At 34.6% G+C, this 13,885-nt stretch overlaps 1 protein-coding gene across 1 annotated transcript; it reads right to left on the bottom strand.

The window, feature by feature from the left end:
- Nucleotides 1-342: 342 nt before the first annotated feature.
- LOC149411827 (ELAV-like protein 2) lies at nucleotides 343-7,891 on the bottom strand. Its single transcript, XM_089646575.1, has one exon. The coding sequence runs from the start codon at nucleotides 7,643-7,645 to the stop codon at nucleotides 6,581-6,583; it is 1,065 nt and encodes a 354-aa protein (XP_089502701.1). The 5' UTR covers nucleotides 7,646-7,891; the 3' UTR covers nucleotides 343-6,580.
- Between the last annotated feature and the right edge of the window lie 5,994 nt (nucleotides 7,892-13,885).

Raw genomic sequence — 13,885 nt, forward strand, 5'->3', positions numbered from 1 at the left:
TTGCCATCGCTCACATTCTCCCATCTGCGTGTGAATTCTCTATCTATAATTATTTACATAAATAACACACATTGTAGGTAGTTAAAATGAAGGTTTTCCATGGTCATTATGTTGTTAATGATTTGGAATGAATCCATTAGAGATGATTTAGGTTGTAAATAAAAATTTCAAGTAAATCCAATCATTAAGTTCATTATATTTATCAAGATTGAATATGTAAAATTATTCAACAACAGTCTTACGTTGTAGTATTTATTTCCAATGCGGAATTATTCGATGATTTTTGCAAATAATAAACATTCACAAAATTATGTAAGTAGCTGTAAAGTAATACAATAGAATTAAGGGATAAATGGGAAGGGACAATTCATCATATTTACATATTATAATTAATCGAGAGAACATTACATTATTTAAATAAATAATAAATATGATCATAGCTAAAACCAATGTTTGTTAAATAATTGATGTTGAAAATAAAACTAAAACAATATGTAAATATGAAATAAGGGATCAGAAGGAAAAATAACGAAGAGAAGCAGAAATGAAACAAAAATAAAAACAATATATTATTAAGCCTTATTTTTTAAATATATATTTAGAACAAGAAAATGTATAATGACAACCATTGAGGATATTTAATATCGATTAAGTATTTATAAACTATTGTTCAAAATGAATTGTGACAATTTATAAAAGAAAACGGCCACTTCCTTTACGTTATCATTTCATCAAAACAACAATATTAAATAATAATTGTCACTGGAAACATTTCAATATCTCTACAGAAACTCCTTTATGCATGGTGGGAATTCAACTTCGTGAAAAATCTAGGTACAAAATTCACTTTCATAATGAAGGAAGAACGAGTTTTTTTAAATAAAATGTTGGTGTTTCAATCTATCCATCTCTTTTTATCGACTGAACTTCTCTCACATGCTGTATAATCGTATTCCTTAACAGGTTACCGGTTACTAAGGTAATTACACAAATGTTACAGCGGCGCTGAAAAGGTTAACCCTTTAAAATTTTCATTTTTTCCAAGAAAGCTTTTCCAGTAACCTGCAAAGAACTCTTAACTAAGCATGATTTATGCATTATTATTTTACATTGTGCTTTGTTATTTGAGACATTGGACTTGTGTTGCTATTGGGACTTGTGACTCCCATCATTATTTCACTTAAAAACCACACTTAGGAATGGTTCGACTTCTATCTACAGGTTTTAGCGCACTTACATTATCAGGTCACCAAACAGTTTAAATAAGAGATCATTTTACATTATATCTCAATCGTAATTTGTAATCTCAATATTACTTACTATCGAGACTTCCACACAAAGAAGAAGAGAAATCTTTGGCCATCTTTGTTACAATTGTGTCGTAAACATTTACATATTTAATTTGTCTTTTAACAAATTTGAAGGTTATACCATCAATGTAATATTTCATTGAAGAATAAGATACTTCTAATAAATTTAAACGAAACATGAAACAGCAAGACACAGAAAAATAAAAAGATATCGGCCTCAACTAGGAATTGAACCCAGGATACCTGCCTTACCGGGACAACGTCTATTATTTATTAATTATTTATTATTTGTTAATTCTGAATTTAAAATTGAGATCGACACAAAATTAAGGTCCCAATGATCGAGTGATTAAATATGTTGTCTTGGTAAGATGTCCTGTGTTCGATTTCCAATTGAAACCGTTTTTTTCTGTCTTGTTCTGTTTAATTTATTAGTAACATCTTTTTCTTAAATCATATTTACATATTAATACGTTAAAAGATTCCTTGAGATGGATAAGTACTAGGTAAGTACCTGCAGTAATCACGTAGTGTGATTTCCAACATAATGCGTCATAGTCATTATTCTGAGATAAGATTCGTATTTTTAATATTTACCTTAAATTACAATATTGCATTTTTTAGGTAGGTACTGGTAAATTATGATTTTCTGCCAATAGGATTCTAAAACAATTGCTTATTTCATCATTATAATAACTAAGATTATGATGTTAATTCTCTTGAGTATCACAATGATTCACTATCTATACAAAACAATAGTTTTCTGATTCTTCCAATATGAAGGTCTTGATCTTTGTAATGTTTTGCCAAAAATATAAAATTAGACTTAATTAGATTTGCAATTAAAGTTTTTTTTTCATTTATTCTTTCTGGAGAAATTTCCGCCACTTTTTTTCACTTTTCTTTTAGTGCTATATTATATATTGCATTTTTTGCAACTCGGGTGACTTTTATTGCAAATTTAATCGTCAAGTAAAACAATCTCATGAATATTATGCTACTTATAAACTGGAGGTGATTTTCAAAAAATATGCAATAACATATGCATAAGTACTTATTAAGTGCAACATTACAACTAAACACAAATTCAGTAAACGTGTTTAAATTATTATTGGATAGCGTGGGATCATTCCTTCATACTAAAGTGGCATTAAGAATGTACCTTTTTTAATACAGTTTAGTTTCGAAAATTTTTAGTAAATATTTTTCAAACAAAAATGGTTTGATATGTGCCCGAATATAATTTGGCTCTAGGCCTTTTAAATGTGCCAATACAATTCAAGAAAAAAATTAATTCTGAATATTTTTTATACACTTTGGTAGTAACTTCCAATGGTTGCATTTTTTTCTAAAAGTTACAATATTATTGTAGGGATTTACATTTGGAATGTTTTGTGACAGTTACGAAACTGTTAAGCATGTTTTATTTTAATAATATAATGTTTTTCATTTACTTTAATGGCGTTAATACTGTTAATCACATAGTTCGAGATACAGTCTTCCAAGAAAATTGTGAGTATTTGTTATACTTCCCATATTAAACATTACCACGAGTTGATTATATTATGAACACCTCAACTAAAATCATTATATAAAGGAAAAGAATGAGATAATAGGACTTTTATGTATGAAATATTACACACATTCCACATTTTAAAACAAGTTCAATTTTCAAGTCAATGATTTCTTGAAAGCACATTTCAATTAATGTGAATATTGCATGGAAAAATATTTTTTGTCAAAATAATTGAAAATTGGTTCTTAACCCTTTCGCTGCCAATACCGATCTAAAACCACAAATATTTTTCTTAACAAAAATATTTTATTTTTTGTTGACATCTAATTTTATTACTTTCACTCAAAAAATCGATAATGTTAAAGAATCACCGTTATTTACAGCAAAAGGGGAAAGGTTTTGACATATTATAGGACAATCGGTTCTCCGATGGAAGGACATGGAATGGGAAAGTCTTCCCTACATTTATTTAGGGAATGCTTTGAGCCTTTTTGAGCAACGTGTATGCGGGTATAGTTACATATTTTGTCTATGGAAGATGTGAATGGTATCATTTATAGTATTTTAATGCTAACCGGGCACTCGTTCAAGTGATACCGATAAATTTCTTTCTCTTATTTTTAAAGTGATAAATATATAAATCTATGAAGTCCAATTACAGAAGCACCTGCATATTTTAAAATACTTTTCTCTAATATAGTGACGAGTAAAATGAATTTATTTCTCTTAACTTGTATAACTTCCCGGTAAGTAAAAGCACAGAACCAAGTGAAAACAACTAACATTTACCAATATGCTTTCCAGTAACTTTTGAAGGATTAAGTTCTTTACGAATGGCTGTCGAAATATAATGTGTGCTATGTTTCCAAACAGAAAATCAATAGAAATGTAGCACGCCTCTGGGCGTAAGCATGAAAATGTATGGAATCAGAAAAGTCAGTAATCATTAGGATTACCCGTATTACACGAAGAAATATCACAATACAAATCGTATTTACACACAGCTTGAAACCGACCTGATTCCACTAAGAAACTTCAAAGAATCAGTCCAACTCTGAATTACATGTAAAGTTGGAGACATCTTTCAAAATGAGACAATATTTGCGCTACACGATAAGTAAGTTTTAACGTGTTTTCTTCCATTGTAAATATGATAAGCGCAAACATGACTTTTATCAGGAAAACAGTTTGAAATAACTACGTACTTTCCACAAAACTGCCTTTGTTGCACTCGATAGTGAGATTATGCTATATTGAACAAAGACAACGGAAGTTTTAGGTAGTCGGATTTCAACTATGTTAATATTTTTTGCATATTTGTGCGCAATTTTTTATCCCTTTACTGATGAAATTGACTGCTATCAATAACGCTTACGCCAAAGCTTTGCAATATCATCAACAATTTTATAACGCATAAAGTTTGACGGACATTGATTTTGAATATTTGATTGAAACATTTAACTTATTGGTTAATGGCCATAATCTTTTGTACATGATTTCAATATGCAATCTGCTTACTAAAGTCACAGCCCACATCTTATCCTACTACAATTTTGTATTTTCCGTAATACCTTTGTTTTTAATCCGATTGTTGAATTCACACTTCTCGATAGTGCGTTTATTTATTTCCAATAAATAATTTTAACAAATCCCTATTCTTCCCTCCGTCAATGTTCTCGACATTGAAGCCCTATCCGAATATATCTGTTATTTACACTATCACAGTATTGCCTTTTTCATTTCAATTCGAAATCACACCCTCTTGAGCGTTCAATAATCTTTCCAAAATAATAATTTATTATTTTATAAACGCGGCGAGCCTCAAAAATGACCTGTCCCGATTTAATTGAAGACCTTTTTATGCTACAAGCACCGAATGACCTTCTCTTATGCAATGTTCTTCAAAACATAATGCAGACAAGATTTAAATAAAAAATACTGTCCGCTTTAGGTAACTCCAATTAAACTCCGTTTTGTAAAACATGTCAGTTACTTATTACTTTGCTTGTTCAATATTTATTTAGGAATTCGTAATATGTTTTATTGTTCCTCGATTAACCGACAGATTTTTCGCAACAATTGATAGGCATCGTATAAAAAAGGCATCACCGAACTCATATTCGATACAAATAAACGCAATATCAGATAATCATATTTTAAACATGTAATTTTTTTCCAATCTTATCCGAAATTTATGGCTATTTATTTATTGCACGCTTTGTATTCATTGTTTTCATCGAATTAACCACATCGGAAGTAATAATGCTTACTTATAATAATTTAAATACATATTATATCAACGCAGGTTTCCGGAGCGACAACTGACAAACACACAACCCTCAAATAATGAGAATATCTAAATATTAACAATGGTAACTGGATTTCCAACCAAGTGCTTTTCAGCCAATCCTCGACTTGTTAGTCGAATCGTCGCCGAAGTATATTAGGAGTGACTAAACGACGTATATTGCATTTCTTAAAGTTAAGAGTGATAGGTTTTATATTCATTGCACATGTATCGTTAAATACCTCCCTTGTAATATATACTAACAATAGTTACACTTAGTTATAGACACGTATCGGAGGAGAAAATATTATGAAAAGCTAGAAGCCAAAAGAAGATACTTCATGTGGTAGTCGTATGGTGAGTCGCTCCGTTTTCTATAACGCTTCCGTTAGGCCGACACCTAAATCACTGTATTTCTTAACTCGAATACATTAAAACATCGATAAAGCTGTCTATCTCTGCAGAACTATCGCACGCCCGCTGCCAGAGGGTTAACTAATGGCCTGTTCACACGAGTATGCTTAGAAATCCGGTTCGTGCACCGGCCCTAACCGTAGGCAGGCGGCGGCCGTCACATCAAATTGTGGATAATGAATATTCCTTCATAACCACAAACAAAGAAAACTGCTACGGACACAAAATATCGTAATAATATTATAATATTGAAAAAACACAGAAATATGCTATGTACTTAGTAGAGTAAATACGTGTACTTTATTCGTAAATAGTAAAAAGCGCGGGCTGGGAGCGGTGGCGGGGGCGTGGCAAGACTTGTGTCGGTGTCCGCAGCGGGAGGGATAGATTCATACCGATCCCTAGATTCCTATCCACCCTTTTCCTTCTATGTGTATGTGTCAGTGTGTGTGCGAGTGTCAGTTTAGTGTCAGTGTCAGTGTCATTGCCCCGCCAGGCCCCCTGTTGCCCGCCAAGGACCGTTGGGCTACTAATGTTGCCTAAATGACGAAATCGAAATCGTAATAAATATTATAATGAAAATACAAACACGACGAAGAGCTGATTACGATACCCAATTATAGGAGAATATAAGATAATATTATAATAACATGGACAGCTAAGTAATTCATCATAATTATTATAACTGTAATTTGGCTAATATCAAAGGGGATTAGGTCAAGGGGGAGTCGATCAGAACCATTGGGTTATTTCAAAGATAAAACATTTAGATATTTCCCGATGCGCTTAAGAGATTATCCGGTTCTGGTAACAACATTGAATTCTAACTTCTATATAAAGCGAACATAATGTCGAGGGAAACATCCACAAATTACGTGATACGTTTAATACAAGTTAAATAATTGTTTTTAATGAATAAGTTGGAAGATAATCCATTTCTCTAACTAAATTGATATCGGCCGGGTCACTAAACGCATTTACCAAGCCTGGAGATCCTTATCCAACGCGCTGGTGGGCGCACAGCTGCAGGGCCGCCAAACCGGGGGCCGCGTTCTACATCCCCTTCATCTTGTTGGTCTTGAAGCTCACCTGCAGCACTCGGTTGCCCAGCGTGTAACCGTTAAGCGACTGGATGGCCACCACCGCCTCGTCGTAGTTGGTCATCGTGATAAAGCCGTACCCCTTGCACTTGTTGGTCTGCAGATCCCTGATGACTTTGACGCTCTGCACTGCACCGAAAGGGCCGAAGAGTTGCCACAAGACGTTCTCTTCAGTCTCGGGAGCTAGGTTGTATACGAAGATGCACCATTCCGAGCCCGGAAGAGGCAGTACGGCACCTGCCAGCAGCTCCCCGGCTAGCGGCGAATAGCGCTGCATGCCTTTGTTGATGGCCATCAGCGACTTGTTGTTGGATAAACGAGGGAGGGGCGCAGGTAAGCGCAAGTGCGGGAGGTACGCTGCCAACGGAGCCATGGCCTTTCCACTGCTGCTCGGGTTATTTGCGAACTTCACTGTGATCGGTTCCGTTGCTCCTTTCGGCACCGAACCGTTCAACTCTTGGATAGCACGCTCGGCTTCCGATCTCTGGTCGAAACGGATGAAACCCACCCCCTTACTGACCCCAGGGACTTCAGCACCGCCGAAAGGACGCACCGCGGAGTTGTCGCACAAGATCCGGGAAGTGATGATGCGGCCGTAAGCACTGAACATACCCTCGAGTTCCGACTGTCCCATGTTCTTGGGCAGGCCCGACACGTAAAGGTTGGCTCCCTTAATGGCCTCACTCGAAGGCCTCGCGAAGGACACTTTGATGGTCTTGTTTTGCAGTCGCAATCCATTGAGCGTGGAAATGGCTTTCTCGGCATCCTCCGCGCGGTGGTAGTTGACGAAGGCATAGCCCAGGCTCTGGCCTCCTTGCAGCGCATGGTTGAGCGCATCGGGGAAGGCAGCTCCCTTATTCCGGATGAGTTTGCAGCTCTCTACCTCCCCGATGCTGGAGAACAAAGAACGGATCTCCTCTTGCGTCATGGCTTGCGGCAGGTAGTTGATGATGAGGTTTGTCTTGCTCTCCTCGACGCCCCCGTTCTGCTGCTCCGTGTCGATGACTTTGGACATCATGATTTGCTGGGGCAGCTTCTTGGCGGGGATGGAGCTAGGATGGAGGCAACGCCCCGTGTCAGTAGCGCGAGCACGCGCCTGACAACCACCGAACGATATGCGAGACGTGTTGGCTCGTGTGCCCAACGGTCCAGCGGAAGATTCGGTCTCACGAGAGGACGATCGGTAAATTATAAAAAGAAACGCGAAATAAAAGGAAATAGAAACTAAAACGTAGGAAACAAAAATACACGACCTAGTCGACCAGTCGCTAGCCTCACTATGAACCGCTGGCAGGGTATTGATCCGGCCTACCCCTGCGCCGCTTGCACCCCTCGCTTCATCCCCCTTTTCCACCCTATCCCCTTCGTACGGGTGTGTTGTGTGTAGGGCTGCCCCGGGCAGGGCTTGTTGACAGACTCCCCCGGAGTCCCCCGCGACTCAGGGGAGGATTGTGCAACAATGCACTTATATTAACTATAGATTCGATATTGTCAAAATTAAAATGAAAGTTTTTTTATCATATCATGACAGGCCACAGAAAAAAATTACTAAAAAACTACGGTTAAGTAACAATAAAGAATGAATGGTGCAAAATAATTTACCTACCTGTTATGAAATAATCAATTTCAAACTTTTTCAATTTACGAATACTTGTATTTGAATTTCACTTTTGTTTTCAGTGATGAATGAATGCAAATCTTGGAAGCGGATATTAAGTCACTTCCCGACATCCGATCGAGCTGGAACTCGGCAGATAGACTCGTTGTCGATGACAATACATCTATTTTATAATTATAATTAACTGATTTTTTTTTGTGCGTTTAGTTAGTCGATTTTCTTTTCTATCTATATATACAGGGTGTATCGGCACTAACCCGACAAACTTTAACCAGCTATTCCTTAGCACATTTGGAGTAAAAAATGTTATGGGCACTTTGCTGTCCGGTAGCATTTTTTTTTCAATTAAAAACAAAAAAAATTAAAATTTCCACACTACATCACTGTCATTGGCATTGCGTTTCGTGTTAAACAGCTGTTATAAGCAAGTATGTCAAAAAGCGTCTTCGCTCTTTCGCACACACTAAATAATAATAGTTAAAAATGAGACGAATGGTGCCGTGCTATTTCGTTGTGACTGTAAACGTGCGCCAATATAGGTACACACGTGCATTATTCAACGGAATTCGAATAAAATAATTGCCAGATGGGTTTTCAAACTTTGTCAAAGGGTAAAACAGTGGTGACATGTGGTGAAAATATGAATAGTAAAATTTTTATTAAAAAAAAACGTTACCGGACAGCAAAGTGCACATAAGATTTTTTACTCCAAATATGCTAAGGAATAGCTGGTTAAAGTTTGTCGGGTACGTGCCGATACACCCTGTATATGTTGCTTTTGCTAAAATATTAAAATTTATGCTAAAAGCCGTTTATGGAGAAATTGATCACCTAAACATTTTAAGACACTACAGATATATTTGGAACCATAATTTAAAAAAAATAGTGACCCTTTTTATAAACCTAGAATATTTTTTATCAGATCTATAAAAATTCTTTGAAATGTTAAATCTTCATCATACGAACTTTTTTTCAGATTTGCTTGCATTGTATGATTTTGTGTTTTAGTCACTGACCGAAAATCATTTTAATATTTTTTGAGTCTGACTTACACGAGAAAACGTACATTTGATTTGATTTTGTTCGATTTCTACGAATTCTAATTGACAAAATTACTTATGCCTACATTAGTAATATTTTGTTTAAGTTATGTTTGTTCATTATGTCCAGCTTTTGGCACAGCCCTGTTTTGTCACCCTCCCCCATAGGCAAGCCTGGGTGCACCCAATTCACTCACAGCGTTTTGATAAGAACACCTCCCTTACACCCCCACCCCTCCTCCCCCGCCGCAACTTTCCACTTCCCCTCTCCACGGGAGTACAAACACTCACATATTGAGGTATCGTAATTCATACACACAAACAGCTGATCATACTAACGAGAAAATATGTTAAAATACATTGTATTGAATTGAAATTCAAATTCAAAATACATTTATTGTACAAGTATACAGAAAGTATAAATGATATACTTTATAGGTATAGGTACGTCTTATTTATAACAGATAACAAAATTCACAAATAGCGAAGTAGGTAAATATATATTTATTTGATATCAACGTTATAAATATACCATCTCTAAATAGTATAAATTAAAGTCACTATCAACCTCTGTCTGTCTGTGCACTTAGTTCTTCTAAACTACGCAAGGGATTCTGATAGGGTTTTCATCACCATTTACAGATTTTTTTTCGAAAGGTTTGTGTATATAATACATGTATATTATATTTATAAAAATTGAAGAAAAGTCGATGTTTAGAATTCAAGTCTTAAAAAATAGATATATATTTTCGTGCGCTTACATTGCCAACGCTAGCTAAACCTTGTGAGATACATCAAAATTATGTAGAACGGAATCATATTTCTTAAAGGCCTACAAAAAAGTCCGGAACGGTATATGTCTATCTCCTAAACATAACCCCTAGCAACGCCAGGTACATGTCAGTTAGTATACAATAAATTATATGCAATGACATCAGAAATATTAAAATTTACAAAAACTCTAGACAGTTATAAAAGCAAGAGTTACAAGTAAATGCAAAATGCTTATAAGTAGACTAAGAGGAGAAATATCTTGGACTGTGCATTGATAAACACCTAACTTTTAAACAGCATATTCAAGATATTAAAGATAAAATCACCCCCTTAATTAGCGTATTCAGCCGGATATCATATCTGTTACCAAATAAAATTAAAAAAGGTTTATATTATAGCCTCGTACACTCACATTTAAACTACTTGGTTGAAATCTGGGGAAATACATGTGAAACATATATAAACGAACTACAGGTAACACAAAACAAAGTAATCAAAAAACTATTTCACTTCAAATCTAGAACATCAACAAAAAAATTATATATGGAAACAAAACTATTAAAATTAAGAAAATTATATGAATATAATACATGTCTCCTTATTTACAAAATAAATAATAAACTCATACATACAAATACAGAACTCATTAAAACGTCCCAAGTACACACACACTTTACACGGCAACACGATAAAATACATTTAAACACCATACATACTCATTATGGCAAGCAATCCATTGGTTACGAGGGAAGCAACATATACAATTGCCTCCCAGACGAAATTAAAAATGAAAAAAGTATAGGTACATTTAAAAAAAAATTGCTCAGTTTTATGCTCAATCAACAAAAAAATGAAAGTGAATAATATCAGTGTGTAATATATTTATGTGTAATATATATGTTATTTCTAGTTAAATAAGTGAAAAATGTAATTTTCTTTTATAAAAAAAAAAAAAAAAGCTTAGATTAGTATTGACTCAAACATGTGATAGTATAGCCTTTTTGTACCTACATTCCGTGCAGTTAAATAGATCTGCTACATCTTCATATCTATTACTAACCTCATGTAATCTATGTACATGTACATTGTACAAGCTTAAAATGTTCAATCCTGGTTTGTTATATTTAAACAAGATTTTGGAACGAGTTGCTCTCATAGGTATATGAAATTCAATGAGGTGAAGTAAATCTGGGCTGCCTATACAAATCATTTTATAGTGAGGAGTATATCGTCAATTTGTTTCATGTTACGTGAAGGGTTTTTATATACTTTAATAGCCACGTAGTAAGATCCCTTTTGAAATATTGTTTTGTTTGCTTGTCGTTTTAATAAGTTTTCTATATATCTTGTCACGAGTTTATATTTTTGTGTTTTTGTCTGAACTTCTCCGGAGATGACCGTACTAACAAGTTTATATAGAAGTCCATTATATACATATGAACGAAACAGAAGTTTCAGTTTTTTTTAAGGGGTCTCTCTGGATTAAGAGATAACCGGAATTTGTGATTTTTCTTAGGCATCAATTTTTTAATTCCTTAATTTTTTTAATTCGGGCCTTTACAAGACCGGTAATACCCAATATTTTCAAGAATCTTATTTTTTCTGCCCCTTCTTTAACCTGCCTCACAACATCGCCCAACTAATCCAACTAGTTGTTTCCTCAATTCAGAGGAGATCTTTTGTGTTGTGTTAAATAATTATATCATACTGATATGATGTTTATTTTTTCAGCTGAAACAATAATGGACCTATTTGAGTACGTAGTAATATTTGTTTGAAAATAGCAGTAAAGTTTAAAATTTTATGTTTTATATGCTAGCGCATATTCAAGAAAAATACGGGACTTTTTTGTAGGATTCTAAAATGGATATTAAAATGATTTTCGCTTGTCTGAATTCTTGACAGATCAGGTCCAATTTCTAAAATGGCAATTAAAATGATTTTCAGCTCAAATATCATATTATAGGTAGGTACTCTTTCGATTGTCTAAATTATTGACAGATTAGTTCCAATTTCAAAAATGGCAATAAAAATAATTTTCTTCCGAAATATCATATTATGGATAGGTACTTTATCGCTTGTCTGAATTCCTAACAGATTAGTTCCAATTTAAAAAATGGCAATAAAAATTATTTTCTCCCCAAATATAATATTATAGGTAGGTACTTACATACCCGTCCTCCAAATTGAAATATCAAATATAAGTAATCGGTAGCGACCTCTTAAACAATTTGAAAAAAAAAATCTTTCACGCTAAAAGTTTACTCATTGAAATAAAAGCACTAAATCACAAGTCACGAATAATTTACAAATATTGTAGTTATACAAACCCAGTCAGACCTTATAATATGTAGGTAGGAACATGTATTTGGTAAAATTTATCGGTTCTAATTCGGTTCTAATATAATTCTTCTAAAGTTTCATATGTCAAAGGGAAATATCTACATCATTGCACACTCAGTCATGTTCAGTTGCCAAAATCCAGACAAAAATCAATACCACATTATACCAGATCAAAAATGATGTACATACACGAAGTCACCCCCGTTGTCGAAAGTGCATGGCCCAACACACGCATACATCACGATCATAATATTATCAGGAATACAGTGCCAACTTACCCCGTCTACATGTACATTGTACATACCAGTACCATACACAATACCAGTGGCGCACCTAGGAGCCTACCGTCCCCCCTTCACAAAATACAACAAACATAAAACTACGGAAGTTTTTCTAAGTATAAAGCTTACAATGATATTTATTCACATCAGTGACCATTTTAAACGTTCTGAATAAAAACGTACGAAACAAAATTATGCAACAACACAATTTCTAACGGCTTGATCACAAAAGTAACTTACTTGAATGTTTTCCAGTAATTCTTGCCGACGAAACGTGTTATATTTCTTCCACTGAACAATTTTATTTAATAGAAAAAGAAACTAGTAGTAGCGAAACTTGTAAATGCAAAAAACATCTTTATCTCCCAAAGAAAAACCTTTTTATCACCGGAGTAAAAATAAATGCCGTCGATGGGAATTGAACCCGCACCTTCTGATGTCCTACGTCGGCTTATTTCCAACACGCCAAATAATATGTACTAGCACTTCAATCAACAATTACTGCTTATTATATTTTCTCACCTGTAAACAACCATCATTATTTTTGTAGGAAAGGCTTTGTTATAAATAATAATAATAATAATTGGATGATATAGCGCCGTTTTTGTGCAAAATCACCTCAAGGGCGCTGTACAAACTTTTTTTTTTTTTTTTAAAAGAAAGACAAACATTCCCGGGTTACGAATAACCCAACAATGTTTGAAAATCTCCTACTACCACCACAGAAAGCCGAAAATGTTGCTTGTGTTGTGTTGGAGGACTTAGCCAGCCGAGGAATCGAACACGTGACGCTCGGGTGAGACCCAAGCGCTATGCCCACTCAACCACTGACCGGTCTATACATTTCTATTATAATACATTTCTACAGTGATCTATGTTTTTACTAACTATTTATGTAGATAATATGCAGTACAATACTTACGTGGTAGGTCACTTGAGATGAACACTTAATTAACATTAACTAATTGTTTATTAGCGAAATTTAGATACAGGATTTAGGACATAATTGGAAAATTGGATATAACTGGACTTTCTCTCAGGAATGATATATTTTATTTAAGGGTATGACAGCTTAAAAAGGTAAGTTGTAAGATGCTCCGAAAGCGCGATCACCAAACTTAGTATTTGACTTCCGCTTAGGTTCTATCAGTCTGCCTACATCTGATGATGTTGCTGATCTAAGAGTTGACTGCCTCAGACCA

This window comes from Hesperophylax consimilis, chromosome 24 (genome assembly GCF_061612785.1).
Source record: "Hesperophylax consimilis isolate HC1 chromosome 24, BYU_Hcon_1.0, whole genome shotgun sequence".
Lineage (NCBI taxonomy): Eukaryota > Metazoa > Arthropoda > Insecta > Trichoptera > Limnephilidae > Hesperophylax > Hesperophylax consimilis.

Excerpts from the sequence above, each read along its gene's own strand:
- LOC149411827 (XM_089646575.1), bottom strand. The coding sequence starts at position 7,645 with ATGATGTCCAAAGTCATCGACACGGAGCAGCAGAACGGGGGCGTCGAG.